Source organism: Musa acuminata, chromosome BXJ1-4 (genome assembly GCF_036884655.1).
Source record: "Musa acuminata AAA Group cultivar baxijiao chromosome BXJ1-4, Cavendish_Baxijiao_AAA, whole genome shotgun sequence".
Taxonomy (NCBI): domain Eukaryota; kingdom Viridiplantae; phylum Streptophyta; class Magnoliopsida; order Zingiberales; family Musaceae; genus Musa; species Musa acuminata.
The window spans coordinates 2341066-2366396 of record NC_088330.1 but is presented as its reverse complement, the minus strand read 5'-3'; the positions used below and the strand labels follow the sequence as shown (position 1 = coordinate 2366396).

The following is a 25331-nucleotide window of genomic DNA, read 5'->3' as shown; positions in this document are numbered from 1 at the left end:
TGCAGTGGTTGGGTCATCTTCCATTAAAGAGGAAAAAGGTTGGTCAACAAGATGCAATAGATTTCACCACATCAGACATCTAAATAGTTGTTATATTCATCACATACATGAGGCCTTCCAAATCCAGTGCTCATGAAACAGCTTTGCCTTGGCCTGTCTTGTTACTGGAATCTAAATAGATTCCATCACTCTAAATTATGTTAATGACTACTCATAATATACAGAACGAAACCAGGTCATCTGCAAATGCCTTGGCATCTCGTTTCACTGCCGCTGGGCAGTCGGAGTTGTCTGCGGCTGCCCATAAAACCCAATCCCTGGAGACTGGTAGAACCCCATCGAGGTTGACTGCAACTGCGGTGGTGGCTGCTGCTGTTGTGGGGGTGGTGGTGGTGGCGGAGGTGGAAGCGGGCCACCAGGTCTTGCCAACCCTGCTGAAACATGGGAAAGTAGAGGAGGTGGAGATGGCAGCGAACGACCCACAAATCCATAAGGTGGCACACTCATCGTTCCTCCACTTGTCTGCACATACTGCTGCATGGGTGGCGGAGGCAGCGGGGGGAGAGGTGGTGTAAAAGTTGGTGGCACCTGGTTACTCTGGGGAAGTTGTATATTAGCAGCCGAGGTTTGGGGCAGCACGAGAGGAATGGACTGCTGCTGCTGATGTTGCGCCTGCCCGAAATAGGAGGTTTTACCCATATCAGTTGTGGATATAGTATTCTCAAGCCTTGGCCTCTTTTCCAGAGGGAAAACAGGTGGACTACCAGGGCGAACTCGAGAGCTCAAACTGTTATTCATGGACGCAGCTTCTTCAGCAGCCAAAGAGGATAGAATAGAGCTGAGGACCTGCGCAGAAGATGATGAGGCAGCAAGCTTTGCTGCAACGGCAGCTGCTGCTTTCTTGTGATCCTCTTCCGCACTGCTTAAGCTGCTGACAAATGAAGTTACAGGTTGAAGTGGTTGAAGATGAGTGATGGATACTGGAGGATTGGGTTCTGTTGCAGGTATTGCTTCTGATGCAAAATTCACAAGAGGTAGCGTGGTGGTAGGACCAAATCCATTTGTGCCAGCAGCCAAACCGACTCGTCGTCTCATGTTACTAGCATGTTCAGTCTGAGAATGGGCAATCTGCAAATAAGCGGAGGAGCAAAGAAAAGTCAACCAATTTGGAAGGAAGAAATATCGATCAAAATTCACATTTATAAAGAGATGCTGGTGCCCAAATCAAAGCACAAAATTCGTAGTACATAATCCTAGACTTAATTAGAGCAGTGACTTCAATATCAGAGTCATGCTGTCAAATTCAAATGGCCAAATCCAGACTAACAAACCACGAAACAAATAAACCTGAAATTTGGAAGTATCAAGCAATTTCAGTACAGAATATGATGGCAATAAGATCAGGACGAAAGGTTCTCCAATGCCAACATGTGCAGAAAATTACATCTTATAGATCAGTGACAAAATTAGATCAATGCTTCTAGTTGTCCCATAGATGCCCCTTTTTATGAAATATGAAGAAACACCTCAAAGCAAAGAGCGAAAGCCTAATGGAAGCATCACATCCTAAGCATTACCCTCCCCTTGCTTTTGCCTCTCATCAATGATTGGTGCCTCACGTCACCATCTTCATCTAATGGTGTTTCAAATACAGATCTTTTATGAACTGACAGTCCAAGTGGTGGGAACACTTCTTTCCACTACTAACATCATTATGATCACTGTCATCATCATAGTTGTCCCTCAACTATGCTAGACAAGGCCATGATATACAGGTATTTGACACAGGATACATGTACATCACAATACATCCCTCAAACATTAAATGTTGAGAATCAGTATATTATGTAGCGGGAGTACAACAAATAAAAATATATTAAAAAATATAAAAATTTTAAGTGACATGCCTTGACTTTATTTAGGGTTGATAGAAAAATTTAATTAGAGATCATAATAAATGTCAAATTATAGAAAATATACCACCACTTACAACATTGTGACCATGCATACATGACCAATAAGGATTGCACGTGTCATGTGACCACCATGCCTACTGCATTCTATTTGGATAACTAATACTCAATATAGTACCTCATGTCAATATATAGGCTTCTGCATACCCTGATATTATGCCATGCTACTCAAAATAGCAATCTACACACCATTATCTCATGACAACAAATATTTGCTGGAATGCAGTATGCATCACAACATATCAGATTAGTCAGTTTATGGCATTCCAGAATGTTGCAGTGAACAGTCTGGAATGACATCAACCCAAAAACAAATTGAACTTTTGAAAGTTGACAAAGTGACATGTCACATTAAGGTGTCTGCTTGACATCAATTGGAAAATAACAAGATAAACTTTTCAATAACTATGAGAATATACAAATGGCGATTACCCAGATTCTACAAAGTAGTAATAGCTCAGCAAGGTAATAATTTAGAGCATTTTGCTCCTATAATCCTAAATAAAAGATGAAGCTATTTAAGGTATGATTTCTCACCATCATACAATTTCAAATTTAGCTATTCAAAGCTAAAACATCGAAAAAGCACAGACTAAAACTAATTTCATCAAGAACCAAGGAGTTATTTCTTACTTGTAACTGACTATGGATAAGCTCCAGCTTCAGTTCCTGGTATATTTAATTCCAAAAATTGAAATATATTAGGAGAATCTTATATAACAACCTAGATACTAATTTGCATGAGTAAAAAACAAAACCTGCTCTTTGATAGCTTCCATTAGCTGAGTAATGAGTGTAGCTCTAGTTGCTTTAGCAATTTCCAGTTGTTCAATGCATTGTTTAAGAACAATTTCCTGCTCCTGAAGGTTATCTATAAATGTTGATTCTTGTTGGTTACCTGATCAATAAACAAATAACACCAGAAATACCCATTATCGAGAGGATGAAATAATAAAGTTGCATATAGCAATAAAACACAACACAAAAAAGGAGTTAAAAAAAAAACTCAATAATAAGTAATATCTTCACTGCAGTTCTTGTCATATGGTCTCAAGTAAGACAGCCAGTGTTGGATATAATCGGGCCAAGAAAAAACAGAAATACTGTGAGAGCTCTCCACCATGAGGTGGAGACTAATCAATTGCAGGTGAAAAACAAATTCTTCATTTTGGTTTTTAATTTGAAAATTACAGCAAGCATTATAACACACATAAAAGGTTCAATCTACAAGATATGGAAAATATCAACGCCTAAAGTTAAATAAACATGACTAAATCATATAAGCATCAAGAGGAAGCTTAATAACTTAAAAAATAGACTTAAAAACATGTAAATTTACCATGAGCTCACAAACATGTAAATTAAGACCAATGGAGACTTGAAAATATTTTTCAGTAATATTTTCCATTAAAATTTCAGATTCCACCACGAGCTCAAAAACATGTAAATAAAATTCACTGACAGAATAATAGATGAAAAGCTTTCCAAACATTTCAATGAAGATTAAGAACCATCCCACCAAGCTGAGATATAAGAAAAAGTTGGATATAACCTAATCTCTGAAACATCTAATTGAAAGGATTAGGAATAGTAACATCACAATCTTATGTAAAAAAGATAACCATGTAACTTTACTAAACAAGATAATGCAAGAACCAGAGCACATAATTGTTATGAGAGAGCAGCCTTACTTTTGTGTTTTTCTATTTTTGTATTCACTTGTTCTTTCCCCAAAATGTGTGCCACCACTTTTTTGTTTACTATATGACAAATACCGTTTTCTATCATTCATGTACATGTAAACTAATACATAATAAGTTATAAAAAAATGCAATATGTAAAATATTCCATATTATCCCTGCAGTCTGGCATATTTTTATTGAACATGCACAATTTCAGAAATACCAAACCATTATACAACAAATATAATATAAAAATTCTCAAGTATTCACAAATATAAAAATGTAAACCATCTTCAAATTAAAGAAACAAATACAAGCACAGGAGAAGGAATGCAGCACATACACGGAAGCAGAAAATGATCATGCATTATGTAGTCATTATTATGAATTTATGATTTTACAACATGTCAAAAAATCATATTGTTGAATGAAATAATTTCCATCAAACAAAATTAAAATTTTTGAAAGACAACATTAAAAGAAGAATGAGAAAACTATTGGAAAGTTGCAAGCGCAGGACACCAAGGTTAATGTTTCACCTCTTACCGATAACTAAAGGAACAAAACAAGTAATATACATACAATGGACAGCACAGATTTGTTTAGATAGTTCTACGGCCCATTTACTGAAATTTAATAACCGGAGTTGTCTTTCTATAAAAATGTCCTAAATTTCAATGTTCAGTTCACTAAAATAATCTATAATTTGAAAGGGGGATTTCATAAATTATTATATTTGGAGAAAGTGAAGCTCCAAAGTCATTTACAAGAATGTAGGAAGGGAATGTTATTAGATTCCACTTCTCCTAATCCCAATTCAGTTACTTTTGGACAACAAACACTCATTGACAAGAAAGTGAGAAAAAATGTTAGTATTTGCCTCAACTTCTAGGCACTCCAGTGACTAAGGTACAGCCAAACACTCATGATGTGGTCAATCAACTTCTGGGAACTTCAACTGCATGATTTTTTGATTAACCAAGCAGTCATGCCAAAATCAAGTTTCCTTTCAGGAAACTCCACTTTGGTGTTGTTATACACCTTTGGTGAAAACAAATGGCCCATAGACAAACTTGACTCCTAGAAACTCTACCTTGGTGCTAACCTCCCCTTGGTGAAATAAATGGGCCATATTGGAGAATTTATCCTTGTGACTCTGGTTTTTTTCAATATAATCAGTTTTTCTACAGTTCATACTGTTACAGTTAACTAATAGTGGTTAGTAGTTAGTACAATGATTTGATCATTCTTTTATCTTTGAAAGTTAAAGAAAATTAAAGAAGAAGATGCTTATACTTCATACAAAGAACATGGAACTCTGTTCCTCTTAGAAAATACAAATTTCCAAGGTAGCACCTTATTCGTAGGGACGTAATGGGTTGGGTATTTTCAGGAAGTCATGCCAGCCCACCTTCTTAGGGCGGATTGGGTACTCATTAATCAGGGTTAATTGGTACAAGTAAAATGAATAGGTATCAAAATTTTCAATTGTTAGTAGGTTTGGGGACAAACCCTCTCACAGTTAGTCGTGCCCCAATCCTCTCATCTTTTGCTGCAAACCCGCTTAGGGCTGCCTTATCTTCCCCTCTTATTGCCTCATTCCACGATAACCAACCTGCCACCTAGTAAGGACACATCAGATGATGATTGTTTTATGCTAGAATCCATTGCTTCATTCCTTGAATAATGCAACTATAGATGGATCTCAGTCTAACAACTAGTTTTCATATTCTTGTAGACCTTTAGGCTCTAGATATCATGTGTTATGTGGATCATTTTAGTTTATTCACCCAGTGATTTAAAAAGAGCTAGGGGTCAAAAGGCGCAAAGGTCCCAAAACGCACGAGGTGCTAGGCGCTCACCTCGATACATGCTCAAGCGAAGTGAGACATTTTAAAATATTAAAATATAATAAATATATAATATTATTAATCTAATAAAAATAAAAATTATTTTGTACAGTAATTAATAATATACTGTTAACAGTATATTATTTACTGTTAACAACAATTAGAAGGGAAGAGTACAACTGTTAAAAGGGGTAAAAAATATCACCCAGTGAAACTGACAGTGAGAAGTCAAAACTCAGAAGAAAAGCAGCGATAATAAGCAACGGACAACAACCACGACAGCGGACAACGGCAGTGGAGTCGCAAACAACAGGAGGCAGCGGACAATAGCAATGACAGCGGACAGCAACAACAGTCGATGAACAGCAGCAAAGGCTGAGGAGACTCGATCGGCGACAGAGGAAGATTCAAAGGCAGCGGGAGAAATCGTCGACGGCGAAGGCAGAGGGAAAAATCGTCGGCGGTGAACGTAGAGGGAGAGTCATCAACGACGAAGGCAGAGGGAGAAAGCACACGCTAGGGTTGGGAGTCGAGGTCGCACGCAGGTTTTGACATAATTACGTGTCTTAACGCACATTTAACCAAACCCGGTTGCCTTATATCAACCGGCCGCTCGCTCGAAGCACCTGGCACCTGGGCACAGGCGAGCGCCCAGCGACGCCTTATTGAAGCGCGTCACCTGGCCCTTTTATGAGGCGCTTGAGCCTTGCCTTGCCTTGCCCAAGCACGTAGGCGAGCACCCGAGCGCCTTTTTAAATCACCGATAACACCTCCAATATTTCTAGTTCATTTCTAGATTACTTAATGTAAGAAAAAGGAAACAAATACAAATGTGTGAAGGAAATCAATTTTTGATTAAAGATTATGAATTTTGATTGAGGATCTCATCTCTATGAGGAAGACTATCAATCAAGAATATCATAAAAAAAGATTATCCTCCAAATCATATATCAAGATTAACCTTCAAATAAGAAATAATAATAATTTATTTAATTTGATGTTTTTTTTTAGTTTTTCTTTTTTTTCTTGTATCAAGGGCCTAGAAAAGAGGGAAAAGAGATTGTAACTGGACCAAAAAATGAGATGAATTAACGAATGAAGAATGAGTTTTTTCACACATCGTATGTGAGTGACGAGGTCACATTTCTTCTTTGGATGATATGAATTCATTGTCTGTGTGTGAAGCATATAGATGTACGCAGCCTTCATTTCAAGGAGTTGTTCATTGAATCAACGCAAGTATAGCAGTTATCTTTTTCTTCTAATATCTTCCTTTATTATCCATCTCTCTTTTCTTTCCTCTAGTATCACAAAAAAAAAGTTACCTTGATCATCACAACCACGTCCTAAATCAGATTTTGGGTATCGAAGCTACTCATCCTACATCAATGTGTCACTGATGTCAATGTTGTGGTTGAAGGTTCATGATTTATAGTTCTAAATAGCATAGATAAAGGGTTTTTCATCATTACAGTGTCTCATGTTGATTAGTTTCTTCACATCTTTTTTCCATCTTCTCCTGATGGATTGGAAGGAAATACTGTTCTGACAATTTAATTAGCGTCCTAAAACCATGAGTTTCTCATTTCACTTGGCCATGTCCCTGATTGATGCGTTGGTACTATTGTATACATAGATAAAATCGCATCTATTCATCCTTGGAGAAAAAGTGTTGTCTACACAACCTCTCACTTCTCTAATGCCCTAATTTTGTGATGTACTAATCCATTGATACAGTTTGTTCAAGGAATCAATGCTCTTCAAACTTCAAATAATGGCAATTGGGCAGGTTCTTTAGATAGTCACATCTAATTGACCCTCTTGTAAACTGAAGTAGATGCTTGTTAATTGGTTTTGGGACAAGTACAGGTAGAAAAATAGTTGGGTTTGCTATGGGATGGGGTAGCTAACTGGAACCAGGAACAGGCAGGTGATATTCACAGTATCCCGTCATTCATACCTGCTGGTAAGCAAGGTAGCTTTTTAGCAATACTTTCCCTGCTAGCCAAGTCTTACACAACCATGAGGACCCACTTTGCAGGCAGGTGTAAGACCTAAGGGATAGGAAAGAATTCTGTTCTTTTTCTGCTCCTGGAGTCGCACATATACCAGTAGAGGTTACAAGAGGGTACACAGGAAAGTTACTTTTTTTAATACTGTACTCCTCAATTTGCCCTTTTTTCTTTTTTTTTACTTTTCCAATAGGCTCAAGTCCAATCAGATCAACAAGAAAGCAAGGAGTCAACAGCAACAGTGAGTCGAGACTAGAACATACCTAAGGCAGGGATCGAACAATCACAAAATTTCAAGATGGAGATCCAATAGGGGGATAATAAACCGAACGAGTCTTCATTCTCCTCTCCTCTTCTTCATGTTTCTTTTCTTTTCTTTATCTCCTCTTGTATTTTATCTTCCTCTCCTCATTCTCTTCTCCTTCCTCTCCTTTTCAGCACAACAGTGGTGGGATTAAGATGTAAGAGAAGAAGGAAGAGGGATTGTGCAGCCATTTGCCAATAGTTCCTTGTCCCCCCTAAATTGATTGAGGCAAGGGGATGATGACAAAGCCTGTTACAGTACAGGACTCAACATAACAACTTTATCCTATCAGGTGCAAAGTGTACTTGATAAGGGTAACAAGAACTGGAATCTACCACTTTATTTGAAGCATGGAATTACAAACCTCTACTCAGCATACTCTCTCAAAGAAAACCAAAAAAAATCACTTAGGTAGATATTCAGGGGAAGCTTTGAACTGGTGTTAAGGTCATTAAATTACTAAATGTTCCATAAATTTGCTGCAAGAATCATGAAGAGAAATGCTTGTCTTATAATGATTTGCAGTTGATCAATGTTGAAGATCAGATATTCATGTTTTCTTTCAATTTGTCCAACAAGAAAGAGAAAATATTACTAATAGAAAAGGTGTGTTCTGTCATAATACAGACATATAGTCTAGCTACTTCAGAGGGTCAGCTTTGGTACAATGATGAGGTTACTCTGCAACTAGGATGACCAGGATTGGAGACACGAAAATAACTTCTCTATTTCTAGGGGTAAAGCTGATATATTAACCTACCTTGAGCATCATATTGGTAGGATACTTATGCATTGGGTTTTAACTTTTCTTTTAATGTAAACTACCGACTCTAATAGACTTACAGAAGGATACAAAAAAGGACTTCACATAGACTGCAAAACTTATTGCCGCTAATGGTTGTACATGCTTTCTAGAAAATATGTGCTGAACATGCATGTCACACAATCATGGATGCCATATAAGCATATCTTTTCATATATCAATCGGGAATTTCTCAGTAGAGTTAAGCTGAATCTGTAGTAGATGACAAAGCAAACACATCAACAACGTAAACATGGTCTCTTTGAGCATATTAAGAAGTTCAAATTTTATTATTAAGAACAAATATTACCTTGTTTACAGGCAACATCAATGTCAATTTCCATCCTCTCCAGAACTTGAACAGCATCCTTGCATTTGCTTAAGGCAGTATCTTCACCAGAATGTTCATCAAGCACAGACTGATATGCAGTCACTATCTTTTCAGGCATTTCTCCGATAGCAAGTTTCTGAGGTTTGAACAAAAATCCATAAGTGGTTGACTACTTGACTCCATCAAAAAGAAACAGTAACTGAAACAAAATAGAAAGTAAATATATCTACTTACTATTCTTACTGAATTAGCATCTTTCCGTACTAATTTAATGGGATTGGAACTTTTCCCATTATCTGAAACAGGAACAGGCACATTACCAAGAATCTCATCTTTAAGGCTCCGCCCGCGAGAGCCAAAGACTTTCCTTTCATCCCAAATTTCAACCTGAAATGAACAGAAAAATGGTAAGAATAAAAAAATTTTGGTCATCAACGTTCTTCAAAAGAGAAGCATGGTATCCATCTCCACTATTCTACAAGCATCTACCATATGAACTATATCAATCTGTCATTATTCAAATCAGTGTTCACAGTCTACGGTACCAGCCTTGTATTGGTCATTAGCCAATCGATATGGGCGTGACGGGAATGCCGGTACATGGTATGCTAATTATGTTGTGATACAATGTCAACCTTACCAGTGCTAGGCAGATACTAAATAATAACAACAACGATAGAGCACCATGGAGAGAACTTGATTAGGTACGAAGTACGAACCATGAAAGCTTGTGCCAATTTTACAAAAAAGCTCAATTAAGTTAAACTATTGAATTACTAAAAGAACTTTGATTACATAAATATGAGGTGACATATTGTTTGCCTATAATCTTACCACCTATTCAATGAAATTTCACACAGTTAATATTGAATTAAAAATTAGTTCCACAAGCATCATTTGGAGGTTAATTGCCCATCGACCCACCTGCTACCTTTACTTTCTTTTGGTTGTTTTACTAAGGTTCTTCTCTTATGTTTTTGTATATAGGGAAAGATGCATAATTTTGGTGGTTTCGCTTCAAATTCAAATTTCATTTTAAAGCACCATGAAACAACACAAAACAAAATAGAGGGAAAGAGAGTTGAAAACCTGAAATCCATCAGAAAAAAAAACTCAGGTTATCAAGGTGGACTTTCAAATATAAGAACGTTTTAAGAACTTACAATAACAATGGAGCTCAGTTTTGAACTATATAACCATCTAAGTTCTTGATAAAGAAGAGATAAATAATTCAATAGGGAAGAACAATGGATGAAAAAGTACCCTCACCAGGGAACCATTTCCTCTCAAGGTATACATGAAACCACCATGGTTGGCTCCTCCTTATTCAGACCTCATGGTTATCTCTAAAATCTCTCAAAGGGTAGGGAATATTTGCCTCAAAACTAACCTCAAAACCAAAGAACCTTCCTGACCTCCCATGATTGGCTATTAGGTCTATCAAAACTGTTCAATATTGGTAACACTAAAAAACCCCCCATCAAAAAAGTATTGTACAGTAACATCAGCATCAATTAAGCAGAACAGGGAAACAAAAAAACATAATAACCTCAAGCTGTTAAAAAACTTTGGCAAGCACACTAGAGAAACAAAAAACATAATTTCATCAAGCATGTTTGGCCATACACGAGCTAGAACAAGGCCTGGAACACAAAATCGTTAGTTTTTCTAATTACAGCCAAAAACATATCGGTTTTGTTTGAACATTGGTCATTTTGGCAAAATATTAACTGTTTTATCCGGTTTCAAATTAAAATTTGGTCAAAAGTCCAATCATTAAATTATATTATTGCAGTTAATTGTTGCACCTAAACCATTCTCCTGCTCCCTTCTCCTCCCACCTATTTTTTCTACAGAAATTGAAAAAGAAACAAGTTCCTCCAAACAATTATGTAAGCATTTCCTTCAAGATTAAGATCAGAACTTTCATATCAATAGCATTTTAAAAGAACATTAATTAAATATTTAAAGTTCGATGTGATTTTTTTAAGAAAAACTTGAATCAGAATACAAGCAATTATATTGTAATCGAAAGCCACTGAAGCCACCTATGTATTATGCACCCGTACATATGCAGGCACATACATGTGTATGTACACAGACACAAAGGAGAAACAAAATACTCGTCTGAGAATAAAGGATTATCTCACTGCAAACATAAAATAAAACAGAAACAATATCAGGAGTCATTTAGTGGTCAGTCCCACTTCACCATATTAACAAAGGTTGGTTATTTGACAATGTAAATGAGTCTAAACTAGAGTCTCGTTTTTTATTTATAAAGAATAAAGATAAAGCTTTGGACGACTCAACTTGCTGAACAGATCAGGTTGGTGCTAGAAGTGTCAAAAAATAGATGACAAAGATCAACTGAAGTTTTAAAACAAAATAAATGATAATACACATTAAATATGTAAGCCTCTATGGATTAAATTGAAGAGTTTGTTAACACAGGTACCATAAAATCTGACTAGGACTGGAACATGACAATCGTGTAAGGAACTAAAATCAGGAAATTATTACACCAAGAAAATATATATGCCACCATACCAGGAGATGTAATATACCAATAAACCCATGCATTCTATAAGAGCAATACTATTTTATAACCAACTATGTGATCGACTGACTAGCAGTCAATATAAACTCATCCTAAAGAGGTGGGGGCAAAAGAAGTGACAGAGGGAAACATAACTTGAAGTAATAAGAACTGAATAAGAGTAAGACTTCAAAATATTAAAACTGAATCAGATAAAGCATCTCCTAAGCATTCTCAATCAAAACAATTTGCCATGTAAAAGACGAACAGTACAACCACTTTGTGCTTAAATAATATTAACATTGGCAGCAAACATCCAAAGCTTAATTTATAAGAACAAAATGGTACTCAGGTTTGAGGATGAAAGGTTCATAATTTATAGAAAAGAATGATAATTGGATTTTCTAAGAACGATAATACTTACTAGTCTATTAACCACTTTCTTTCCATGATCTTCACCATTCTCATAGACATTCTTTAAACATCCAGGAAGCACTTTCCAAAACTCATTTACAAACTCACTTCCCTTGCGTCTACTGTTCTGTAAGATGTCATTAGCCAAATATAGAAAAGGCACTCTTTTTTCTCTCGGAGAACTATTGAATGCTTGATCCCATGTCTCAACTATTTCCTTGGATTTCTTTCGGTGAACGATACACCAATTTGACAAGGCTAGTTATCAGTTAAGAAACAAATGAAGAAATATTGGTCTTAACAAAAATATGATTAATATGATCAGAACAAACTCAAATAAAATGAAAGATGCCAAAAAATGCAACCAAAATCAGGATTCTAGTTTGCAACAACTTAATTAACAACACAAAAAGAAGTAATAAGAGAATTTTTATGCTTACAGAAGAAGGTACAGAGCAAAAGCGATTAACACACTTATTCTAGGGCAAAGACAGGAATCTGCCATATCTTTCAGTAAGTGGAAGAAGAAATAGAAAGGAAAAAAGTGAAAAGAAGATTCGAGAAAAGAGAAAATAAAAGAAAACATTCAGTGATCTGACGGTAAAAGCAACAGAAATCTCTAACAAAATCACCAAATGCAAGCAAGCAACACTTTCATGAAACACAAAAGAAAATTGCTGGAATTTACTAAGCCTACCACTATAGATGGATGGAGTGATTTAAAAAGTGCTATGCACCAAAAGGTGTCAATGTCCGAAAATGCCTGAGATCCTAGGTGCCCACTCGAGCAAAGCAAGATGCTTTGAAATATTAAAATATAAAAAATATAAAATATAATTATAAATAGTAATTAACAGTGCTAAAATCTAAATATGGACTATTATATGATAACAATAGTTAACAATCTACTATTAACAATATTTATTGTTAATAGTAGTTAGAGGGTAGAAAAGAGTCATTGACGGTGGAAAGTGGGGAAGGAGAGGGCGACGGTGATGAAGGAACTTTCGAACGATGGAGGAAGCTGCAGACGGCAATAGCAGCAGCGGAGGAAGCTTCGAGCGATAGCAACGACGGAAGAGGAAGCTGCAACCAGCAGCAGCAGGGACGGAGAAAGCTTCGGACAGTGACATCCTGGGCGAAGGAAGCTTCAGATGTATCAGTCGATGGCAGAGGAAGCTGCGGTCCTCTTCCTCGACGGTGGAAGGAGTTGCACACGGAAGCAGCGACGATGGAGGGAACTGCACATGAAAGCTAAATCTTTGAACCCGTCCATCAGCGATAGAGGAAGCGTCGGTCCTGTGCATCGACGATGGAGGCAGCAGTAGAGAAAGCAACGGCGGTGAAGGCAGTAGCTGCGCACGAAGTAGGGTTTATGGCTTGAGGTCGTGCATGGGGGTGGGGTTTGCATGTGCAGATTTAGTAAACATTATATAGCTTAGCAGGTTCAATCAAACCACCTAAGCTACTATTCAACCGAACCAAACTTAATAGTCTGGTTCGGTTGCATTGTTTCAATCGGGTGCTCACTCGAGGCACCCGGAGCCTGGGTTCAGCTGTTCAGGCGAGCGCCTAGGCGGCGCTTCATTGAAGCGTGCCTTCTGGTCGTGGCTTAAGGTGCTCAGGCCTCGCCTCGCCTCACCTGAGTGCTTACGCGAGCGCCCAGGCGCCTATTTCAACCCCTGGATGGATGCAATCCGCAACAATTGCAATCACATAGAAACAGATAAGTAAAGAATCCTAGCTAATATGCACATGAATTGAAACCGTATATCCAAAATTAATGTGACTTTTCCCATTGCAGAAAAGTTGGTGTTATATACATTTTCAAAATGATAACCTTGTCCCAAAACTTATCATTCATCACAAATAAATATGATGTTCATAATTTAAAGAAACAAAACAAGCAAGCATCAAGAGCATGCAGCAACAAAGCAAAATAAAGCAGCAAAAAGCCTTAAACATGATTATGGATTACCAATGGGTGTTAAGTAGTGGCACTGTAGCATGATTTTACAAGCTGAAGCAAGTAAAAAATCATGCTAACAAGAAATTATCTTCTGTCCATCTAACTACAATAAGATTTATTAATAGTTGAATCATGCAAATAAGTATACCAAAAACAAGAAATAAACCAAAACTGAAATAAAGAATGAACTAATTTCATAGATGACCAAAAAAATTATCTGCATTCAGAGACAATCAACTCTACATGTAAATTAAAATATAAAAAATTAAACATTAAAAAGGTTGCCAAAGGAAAGGCAACATCACTGGTCTATTCTCCTGCTTCCTTGTCCCATGCTCCCAGAATTACTAGATGGTCAAGAACCAACTCAACATTATTTATTTATTTATTTATTTATTTCCCTTCTACAAACTCGGCAAACACTACTAGCATAATGGAGAAACGACAAACAGTATTTGATGTCTGTCCTTGTCAAACACATCTCCCATTATAGCCATGACAATGAAATTGCTACATCTGCTTCGTAACCAGCAATTTATTAACACTGATCATCTTGCCAATTAGACATCTAGGTCTGGAGTCAAGCCTCTATCACATCAAAGTTCTCTACACACAAATCAAGCACTAACTTCTAGAGGGTTACTGTCTTACTAAAAGCTGGCCATAAGCATCGAAGTTGTCAGCATGGAGCCCTCAAAATATAGCTAAAGTCAATGAAGTGAAATCTTTTTAGAGGAAAAGGCTTGGTGTTAGTCTCCTAGACAGTTACCCACGTGGAGCCGTAGAGGTGATCTGACTTGGTCCTAGGCCAAGACGGATGCAAGAGCTGAACTTGTCTTTGATGCGGATCCCGAGAAACAACAGGGAAAGGAAAGGTGGAGGATGGAATTTCTGGAGGAAGGGTTGAACCTCTGTGAACCTCCTTCAATGAAAACCATATCTAAGTCCCTCCACCCCCAAAAGTCAGTAATCATCCCCCTGCCCCCCCACTCGGTTCCTCCAATAGCTAAGTCAGTAATTATCCCAAGTGGAAAAGATGGAGCGGAAGGGAGGAGAACAAAGAAAGAGAGAGACAGTCCAACACTGACTGTCGGAAGATCCTTTATTTATAGTTGTAGGCCCTTAATAGCTTATGATTAGAGAAATATTCCCCAAATCATTCTTGATCCAGAGAATATTTCCCATTATAATTGATGCTGACTGGCAGATTTGGGATAACTGACTTTGTCGTTATCTGCAATGTTGACATCCACAGGTCATGTTTCTCTTGCATGGACCATTTTGACCCGATCACTTGGCCAATTATCATTATTGATAACTGCATAAGGTATCAAAAGTTTGTCCTTAGTTGACAAGCGCATCTTGTCCTTAATTGACAAAACATGGGAGAAAAGATATTTATAGCTGCCTTCATAAAATTTACAATAGGCATGGTGTTCCATTTATGCAACCAGGCAACATACAACCACACAAAAACCTGAATATCATGCATGGCATTGTCAATTTCATTAGCTGAATAAAGAGACGAAATAGATGAGGCCTACTTTAAAGGAAAGGATACATTCAATACTTTGTTGCGAATTGTTGAGCTTCGACAGCTTCTCAACTAAAGCTTGATTGCCAAAAGCCTCATTCATGTCTCCGCCTAATGATAAGTACTCACTTAAGTTTCAGATTCCTGATTCAAGAGTTAAAAAATAAATTAATATATAGCATGTGAGAAAAAGAAGGTATTATATATATATATATATATATATATATATATATATATATATATATATATATATATATATATATAAGAGATGAGGAGGGATAATTATAATGATCCTATTTGTGAGGTAGCAAAAACAGGGAACAAAAACATGAGGTGAGAATTATATGTAACATCTTTTGTCCGGTAGCATGTCCTGGAACCAGCAGCTCCAACTATTTAACTAAACTAACCAGTTAATATTATAATTCTAATTGGAATCATGAAAACCCAAAAAAAAAGAAAAAGATAGATAAGCAAACAATCAGCCATCTTCCTAGTTTATAGCTGACTTAGACTCATAAGAACACTGTTATGCCTCTCACAAACAAAAACAACCTTTCTAAAGGATTTACCAGCATAAGATACAAAACCAGTTCAAATACACCTAATATATTATTATAGCACAACAAGGAAATTTAAGAACGCAAAAGTTTAGGTAAGCAACATCTAAGAATAGGATTGTAATACTAAACAATTTACCAGAGTCCACACTTTCTTTTTCTTGTATCCTATTGAGTAATTCTGAAAGATTCACAACCTATGTAGATGAATTGTGCTTTAACTAATAGATAATGAGATGGGTCCATAATTTGGGCTTCAAATATTCGCTACTTCTTTGGCATAATCCCACTGACATGACACATCACATATTTATCGGGAATTTTATTTGTGTTCAATTTGTTCTTACATTCACCTCTGTTCTCCCAATCATTTTCTGTTCATCTCTTACAGCTTAAAAAGCATCTAAAATGAGTAAGCGCATCTTATAAAAAGGATCCTCATTTGACCATAAATGACGCTTGCAATTTCCTTCTTCAAACTTGATAACACTCTATCCAATGGTAGGATATAGATAGTGTCCAGCAAGGCCACCCAATGGCAAGGAGACATGTTTCACCTAGAAACAACCAATAAGAGGGTGATACATATCCTCTGTCATATCCTTAACAAGACCTGCTCCAACAAGTCACAGTAATCACCTCCACCAAGGGAGGCATCACCTACGCCACTTGTCCAACCAGCTGCCTGCTGCTGTTGCCAGGCTGATAGAACATCCTATATGCCGATGATGTCAATCAATGATAAAGGTGTGCCCTGGGGCCCTAGTATAAAAGTGGATCTTCTCCTCCACAGGTAAAAGGATCCTTCTTCGCCACGCTTCAACTCTCTCTTTCTCTGTCCCCCCCATTGCATAAAGATCTATGCACCTCAAAATCTCCACACTGGAGTCCAACTGAAGCATTAGAAGACCCGTTAGGCATGTTCTTATTGTACCTCTGCAGATTTGAGTTTCACTACCTTGCACTTTCAAACTTCCAATCGTGACCCCTCTGAAGTGCAACTTGACATGAAATCCATTTAGGTAAGAGAGAGCCTAGGTTGACTCCTCACCTTAAGTGGCAGAACGACCAAAGATGACTTGAACAACTTTCTTTATCTAACATTATTGTTATACTAAGTTATTTTAAAATTAACCATGAGCATGATTTGCTCACAAATCTCCAGAGCTCTTTGTTACAAGGTATATTCATAATAATAGGATTAAGATCCAACAACTTGAAAGGCTAGCAAATAAGATTCTCTTATAAGACAATCAGTTTGGGAATTCTGCAAAAGTAGAATTTGAAAAAATTATGAGGGAAGATAACTTTATTAAAGAGGAATTCTATTTTTCAAGTAATAAAATTTGTTTAGAAAGAAGGTGAACCCGATACTTTGATTCTTATTTTTTATTTTCCTTAACCAAGAAGCTCAAGATCAAGTAAAATAAGGATGAACATTGAGAAAAATATAGGGGACTGTTTGATTGGATTAAAGACAGCGTGCAAGATTCCTTGATGGGTAAAGAAACACGAAATTTTTACAGGCAATGGGCCAATTTTGTTCAATTGTGTCAGACTTTTCACCGATGAGGTGAAGAAGTACCTCCTAGCTTGTTTACTGATATTACATCAGTTTAATATATGGCAATGCCTCTTCACAGGAAAAAAAATAAAAAAACACTTTTTCTGTCAAGTACTTCCCTTCTCCTTAAAAAATAATTTCCTAAACTATATCCCTATGCCCCTTCTTCTTCTCCATTTCCCCCAATTAATTTTAGCTCTTGCCCGTCCGTTCTCCTCGCCTGCTACCTCTGTTGCTATTCTCAAACTACATCTACACCGTTCTTTTGTTGAAAATTCTGAAAAACCCTAAGCTGCAAGCAATCCACCTCAACATCACGCATGTCCTATGGAACAACGATGCTGCCTCAAACTTAAAACTCTTCAATGAAGTTACAGTGCCCAAAGAACATAAAGAAGACACAGCCCCAGAACCTAAATCCAACATCAACTCAAGCTAGCTCATCGCAAGCCCCGAGAAACCAAGGTTGATCTAATCAACAAGAAACGATCCCACCAAATTTCACAAAGAATGCGTCTCAATCTTCAAGAATCAACATACTGAACAACAAAATAATCCAATATTTAGCGTCTAGAAAGTGAGGGGACGCAGGAAGAACACACATACCGAAGAGCACGAGAGAAATCTTTTCTTGAAAACAACTTAATCGAGCTTCCGCTGATCTCGAAATCCGCCCACCGCAAAGCCGACGAGGGGAATAGGGTTCCTTCCCCGTATCCCCCGCTCTGCTCCAAGAAACAAAAGAGGGGACGGGAAGCAGGAAGACGAGGAAGGGGACACGGGTTTTCTTTTTCTTGGCCACCGAGATTAAATTGGTGCGGTTGGACTCGACTAGTTAAACCGGTTCGGGACATATGTTGGTCAATTAAACCGGTTCGAGTTTGGATCGGTGAAATCGCACGAGGAGTTGGAATCACTCTTAATCAGCTTAATAAATGAATAAGAAAGATAAAGTTAAACTATGTCACATTGTATTAGATCCGATCGACCCACCTCAGTCTTCCACGGATCACATTGCACCACACATCCTTATCTCAAATAACAGGTTAGGGCTAAGGGACAATGAGTTTAACAGAGAGGCAATAGTATGTTTAATACTGGTCACATAAGATTAAGCTGAGTCTCACTGAATTAGATCACGCTAGGCTTATGGGTTGGATCATACCTAATCACATTGATTGGATCTTGATTAACCATATTGACCGAATGTCTAACTATATAAGTTAAGTCATATCATATGAGCTCAGTTATGCTTAACCAAGCTATATGCGCTAAATCATATATTGTCGAGTTAGGTAATACCTAATCATATAGATTAGATTATACTTAATCATATGAGTTAAATCACATCTAATTGTATAAGCTAGATTATGATTAACTATATGTACTTAACCATATGAAATGATCGTGAACTCTCTTATTAAATTAGATTTAAATATTTTTTAAAAAATATTTTTAAAATATTATAAAATAAATAATTAATCTCAAATCCATTTATTTTCATGAATCAACTAATTTAGATTTAGGATTTAAGTTTAAAACTAATTAAATCGTTGAAATTTATACATAATATTTTGAAACATAAATATATCTAATTAAAAGAATAAGAACTATTATTAAATTAACTAATAATTTTAACATCATAATTTAATTATCATTAGTTATTAATCATAAAATTTTAAAACTAAAATATTATTATGCATCATACAAATTATAATAATTATAATATTAAAAATTTTAAAATATAAATAAAAGCTATAAAAAAAAAATAAAATATCTTATCTTTCCTCGGGAATCATCTCATTAACCCTCCCTCCCTCGGTGAAGAACAAGCGAGGAGGAGCCCTTTATACAAGAAAAGAGAAGCTATCCCAAAAAGGTAAATGATGTAATTATAATATTTATTCATTGAACTATTTACTTTCTAAAAATCACATCACTCATTAGAAAATAATTAATTAATAAAAAAATTAATTTATCCATACGATTACAAATTATTTTAATTAATTTTAATCATACTACATAAATAAAGAAGTTAATAATTTAAATAGAATAATATATGATTTATTACAATTTTAATTTATATTAAGGGAGCAAAATCATCGATGATAACGATTACAATGTAAAATGAAAGACAAGAGTTATCTAACCAAGCGATGATCGACTCCTTGTGCCCTTTTTCAATCGAGCCAAGTATCCTACCAACTCATTTGATTCATGAAAACTATCGTTCCAATAATGAAATTTGTATTATTTTGAAAATTAGGAAGAAAATTATTCTAAGGTTTTTAATCAGCTCTCCACCGTTGAAAATAAGGACTCCACTTATGCTTATCCAATAATGAAAAACTACACCTAACGTGGCTTCAAAATCAAATTCAAGTTTTAATTTGGCAAATAAATCAACTTCAACCATAAAGCCTTCATTTGTGTTCTCTTTTGAACGAAGCTCAGTTAATTATTAAGATTTTATTTTATTTACAAAGTTCACCCATCTTTGTTATACTTTTCTTCTTTTTCAAATTAAAGAGATAATCTTTACGCTCTGTTTTTAATCTCATCTTCTATAATTTAAACTTATAATCACAATCATACTATAAATATGGACTCTCATAATACTACTATTAACAATTTTAAAGTTTAGGTGATATTATTGATGCCTATGCGGTACCAACGATAGCATCATTAGAAAGATTGATAAAATACAAATAGCACTTATCGACTGACTCAAGTAATATCATCGCTTAGGCCTAATTTAAGCCATCGATATGACTTTCTAATGAGCTAAACCTGATTTTAAGTTTATTTCAAAAATAATCTGCATCTCATATATTTAGAGAGGCTTATAAAAGTAGCAATGGTTAGCATCTGTAGTTTCTCCTAATTTTAGGCTCTGACGCATATATTATAATATATAATTATTTTCCTTTTGAAAAGAAATATTTATAGTAAGACTTCATACATTAATAATACCTCCTCGAGAACATAGTAATCATTAAAGATGCATAACCTTATATTTGTGAACTTAGTCATTTGGGAAAACAAAAGAAAGCCAGCCATAGAGTTTTAAGTTCTTATTACCCAATATGATATGATATGATTTTCGTGTCATCATTTCTTTCTTACATTCCAAAACATGGGATGATGGAATAATAATTCAATTGTAAGGACAATAAAAAAGAGTAACAATAAGTATAGAGGCCTCTCTAAACTTGGATATCAATGATTAATTTCTTATCAAAGAAACAAAAGGCATTTGATTAATTTTTGATAGGATTTTTTTATACATAAATGTTAAATAATGAAGATAAAATTTGACCATAAAACCTCGCTATTAGTAATTATAATTTTTTACAAACCAAACTATTTAACACTTGACGATTTATCAGATGAGATCAAGAACCTGAGTTTGATATATTATCATCAAACTAATATTTTGTTAAAGATTCATTAACTTCTTAGTACTTGCAATCCACTCATGATCCGAGAATTAATTAATATAAACCCAGCTTTGATTAAACTCATGATCAAGATACAAATCATTTGAAATCTACTAGACAAATTAGAATCAGATAAGGCCAACCTTATGCTTTACATGTAAAGATGGTTGTTTCCCAATGTCCTCAGTTTAGAATCAGATAGGATAAGCTCAGCCTGATCGATAATTAATTTCTTACAAGCTGAAGGTGGCTCGATCAAACCCAGCTCTAGTTGAAACCAATATAATTAATCCTGACAGATAAATGGAAACGAAAGAGGAGATATCATGTTGCAAAAGAACAATATATGATCTTTGTGTGGGTACCAATAACACCTGCTTCAAGATCCTTAGGATGATGTGATACATCCAGGGAATAATCCTCAATGTTCAAACAGTAAGCCTTTGGGAGTTCATATCCTTTTACCTCGTACCAGTCGATCGAAATCATAACTTGATACAAATAGATTCCAACAAGAAATATAAACTTTAAATGATCGTTACACAATAAGCTTCCTGTGAAGGTGCTCCCCTGTTGAATGTTGATCGCCATCATGATCGTGGAAGATCAGTGTAAGTATTCCAACCAGGACAAGCACTGAGCCAACGAGAAGCTTGTCATTACGTTCAACCCAGTTAAACTTGAGCTGGCTGGCACCGTAAAATGAGAGGGCCACTAGGGACGTCATGACAGTGATGGTGCTGCAAGTCCAGGAAAGGAATTTGTAAACAATATCACCAGCCCTCGAAATTGGGAGAACATACGAAAAGACGAAGCTATCAGATGTTCTAACATACAGCACATTTTATCATAATAGTGACACCTCAAAAAGGATATGCAAGTTGTGTTCAGATGCCTAACCTGTCTACATATTTGAACCAGCTACCATCGGTAAGTGGTGCTGGGTTAACCTTTCATTGGCCCTTTTTCCTTGTTGAACATGAGATGTGCTCCCTATTTGTTTAGTAGATATTTTCTTGGTGGTATATTGCAAGTATTAAAATGAGGCAGAGGAAATCAACAAGAGAATGATTGATGAGAGCAACACTGACACAGGGGGTCCCAGGTGTGGGGGAGCTGGAGGATGTCAATGAGGCTAGCAAGTAGGAGATGGAGCTGGTCTAGGCCATTGGGTAGCCAATGGCCCATGGCAGAGGAGGGGGAGGGGGTATTGCAGTTCTAAATAAAAAACAAGCAGTATTAAAGAAATAGGTCAGTGTCAGACAATAGGTTTATTATCTGATATAGCTCGATACAGGTATAAGTTTATTGCTCAATAAGTCCGGTAAGGGCTTATTACCGTCCACTACAGCTCCATATGATAAGCTTACTGTCTGATAAGTATGGTGTGGTACCAATACTTATTGGACAGTTAAACCTAGTTCCAATCTATACCAGGATTCAAAACAGCGTGAAGTTATACGGTCAGAGTATTGGTTTACCATTGGACTGTTAACCATTGATCCATACCTAATGATACACATGAAATTCTTGGTCACATGCTTCTAACACAGATTTATCAGTCTTTAGTATTAGGTCCATACCTAACGATACACATGAAATTCTTGGTCTCATGCTTCTAACACAAGATTTACCAGGGTCTTTAGTATCAGTATAAACAATCCAGGTATGCCTAAGCTTAGTGGAGATGCATAACAATGAAGCATGGAAAGCATTTTTTTCTTAGATTGGGACCATTGTATCCGGATATACATTCAGCAAGAGTGCTTCCACTGTTCATGCTAAACAAGTATAATGATTCATAAGATAACTACAACAGTGGACTGGAATATGTTTAACCAGTTCTTATGGCAATTATTACCAAAATTGTTAAAACCGAACAGCCTTCATAGCTAATATAACTTCCTGGTGAACCACCGATGATTCATTTGTTTTTCAAAGGTGGAAAATCACAACATCCTTTCAGGCAAAGTGATGTAAATTCTGTCTGGATCACTGGACATGGACTGAGACTTGGAAATGAAGTTTGAAGGCTTTAAATTTGAAAGGTGTAGTTTTTATTGATAAAGAGAGCCTTACAATCATTTACAGGAAAATGAGAAAGGGACAATAGTTATATGACTTTGGCAAACTCTACCTCGGTGGTCTTCAGATAATTAGGCATTCCCGGATATGACAACTCACAAGGAACTTCACTTCAAAACACTCTTCTTCGATGTTACTTACCAATTTTAATTTAAAAAACAGACCATAGATTGCAGGATCTCCACATTTAAATCCAAGATGCATACATACTGTAGCATTAATTAATGATCAGTAATCAAGAACTACAGAAAATAATTGAGTGTTAAGGGTGAAGAAGAGCAAAAAATAGCACATAACTTAAGGAGAAATTGCTGATGGAAGACAAACTACTTTCAACAACAAAAGAACCCTCATGTAAAATTTAATGAATGGGGAGCTGTGAAATGAAAGTTTACATCTTCTCGATTATTGTGTAAATCTAATAAAGCATACCGAATAAAGAGCATAACTTATTTAGTCAATGCACTATCTAGATCCTCTTAATACAAGACTAGTAGACCTGAAATCCATAATATGCAGAATACAGTCTTTTATTAGTTGGCAAAGAAGATTATATTGCAATTCCTGATCTTGAAACACAGCTAAAAAGGATTTACTTCAATGCAAACCTATTACAATTCAGGGTCACAACTATTATGTTTCATTTGCAACTTATTAGGTCAAGTTAAGAATGGCTTACCTAAACAGAAGCACAATAATAGCTAGAACCATCATAGACGATGAGTTGCCAACAGCAAGGAACACAGGAAGTGTTGTTGCACAAGGAGATAATGCGGGTACAAGAACAAGGCCGGCAACAGCCATTTTCTCCATTGAATGGTTGTGAGAGTGACCGTGGCCACCCTTTCCGAATAAAAAAAGAAGAATGTAACCTCCTCCAAGAACTATGAGCAGCAGCGAAGCAAGCTTGTGAACTGTTTCTTCACCAGCAATTGTATTAGCCATGGTGATTGCAGTAATGCCAAGCAGTGAAGTAGATATCACATGCAGGACTGCTCCAAATATGGCTGTTGAGCATAGAGAAAGAGAAGTGATTCTTCTTGAAAATCATAAAAAGGAAATGCAGATTAAAAAAATTGGAAGACTGTAGATTGAAAAATAAAATGTAACTCAAGCAATAACAACTGCGAAATGAAACATAAATTATTAATCCTATAACAGAAACCCATATCTATATGACTATCCTTCCAACAATGACCATTCCAGGACGGAAATTATATTGCTTCAGGTGATTAAAATGGAGAGTGAGGGTGATTGAATCCAAACATGCAGAAGGATGGCAATGCAGTGACCACAACCAGATATCATTTATTAACGAAATCCAGAAGAAATGGATCAGATTCCATGCATTAATTCCCTAAATTGGCAGTAGCATACGAAGATATTAATGTTGTAAGCACCATGATGATTTACATATCATGGCCAGTTTATACATGGTACACATATTTTAAACAAACAATCAGATCCATGGCCTTTTTAGGATGCGAACATGGAACTGCATTAGGGTTGTCAAACCTTTTGGTTAATGTATCAAACTTGATCATGCTATCTACTTAATTTTCTTCTTAGTTCTTAAAACTGGCAAGATCTAAAGGATTTTTAAGGGGACAACCACTCACTGACAAGAAGAGTGCGGGGGAGGGTCCATTTCTGGGCGCGGCCGACGACGGAGAAGGGGAGCCAGTGGGTGGGGATGAAGGAGTGGAGCAGGGAGACGGTGGCGATGCCTCCAATGGTGGGGAGATCCTCCGCACTGATACCCTCCATTTCGAACCCCTATCCCCTCAAGATCTACAGATCATCCTGCGGAACCGCCTCCATATCCTGAGATCCGACCGAGAGCTCGCCTCAGGACTTCCTTCTCTTCGACCGGAGCGCAGAGATCGAAGATTCCTCGCGAGGCGGCACGGATCGAAGTGCGGGCGCGAAAATGGAGAGCAAGCAGCGTCTGCCACCGGTGCCGGCGGAAATAAAAATAAGCTCGCTACGGGCAACCCCCATTTTATCATTAAAATCTATTACTATTTATTTATTATCATTTTAAAAATAATATAATATAATTTTATTATTTATAATCCTTCAATTATCAATCATATTTTTATCCCCGCAGCATTTTATTACGTTCATTTATAATAAATACTTTGAAATATTAAAAAATTATTAAGATAGACTATAAATTGTAACAAAAGTAATGAATAGAAATCTCAAAAAAAAAAAAAATATATATATATATATATATATATATTCTTTAATTGTTCTAAAGATTCCCGTC

At 36.3% G+C, this 25331-nt stretch overlaps 2 protein-coding genes across 3 annotated transcripts; both read right to left on the bottom strand.

Annotated features, from left to right (window-relative positions):
* Positions 1 to 39: 39 nt before the first annotated feature.
* Positions 40 to 18318, bottom strand: LOC103980263 (uncharacterized). 2 transcript variants are annotated; one of them, XM_009396595.3, is made up of 8 exons: positions 18141 to 18316; positions 15438 to 15554; positions 11918 to 12165; positions 9189 to 9341; positions 8934 to 9090; positions 2732 to 2871; positions 2607 to 2642; positions 40 to 1128 (listed from the first exon to the last, which is right to left on the bottom strand). In XM_009396595.3, exons 2-8 carry the CDS (start codon positions 15511 to 15513, stop codon positions 265 to 267), a joined length of 1674 nt encoding a protein of 557 aa, XP_009394870.2. In that variant the 5' UTR covers positions 15514 to 15554; positions 18141 to 18316; the 3' UTR covers positions 40 to 264. The 2 variants fall into 2 exon arrangements, with proteins under 2 accessions (XP_009394870.2, XP_065012347.1); XM_065156275.1 differs by lacking the exon at positions 11918 to 12165 and having other exon boundaries at positions 15421 to 15554; positions 18141 to 18318.
* Positions 18319 to 21278: 2960 nt separating this feature from the next.
* On the bottom strand, positions 21279 to 25052 carry LOC103980264 (uncharacterized). Its single transcript, XM_009396596.3, has 3 exons — positions 24679 to 25052; positions 23739 to 24066; positions 21279 to 21714 (listed from the first exon to the last, which is right to left on the bottom strand). Exons 1-3 carry the CDS (start codon positions 24824 to 24826, stop codon positions 21513 to 21515), a joined length of 678 nt encoding a protein of 225 aa, XP_009394871.1. The 5' UTR covers positions 24827 to 25052; the 3' UTR covers positions 21279 to 21512.
* Between the last annotated feature and the right edge of the window lie 279 nt (positions 25053 to 25331).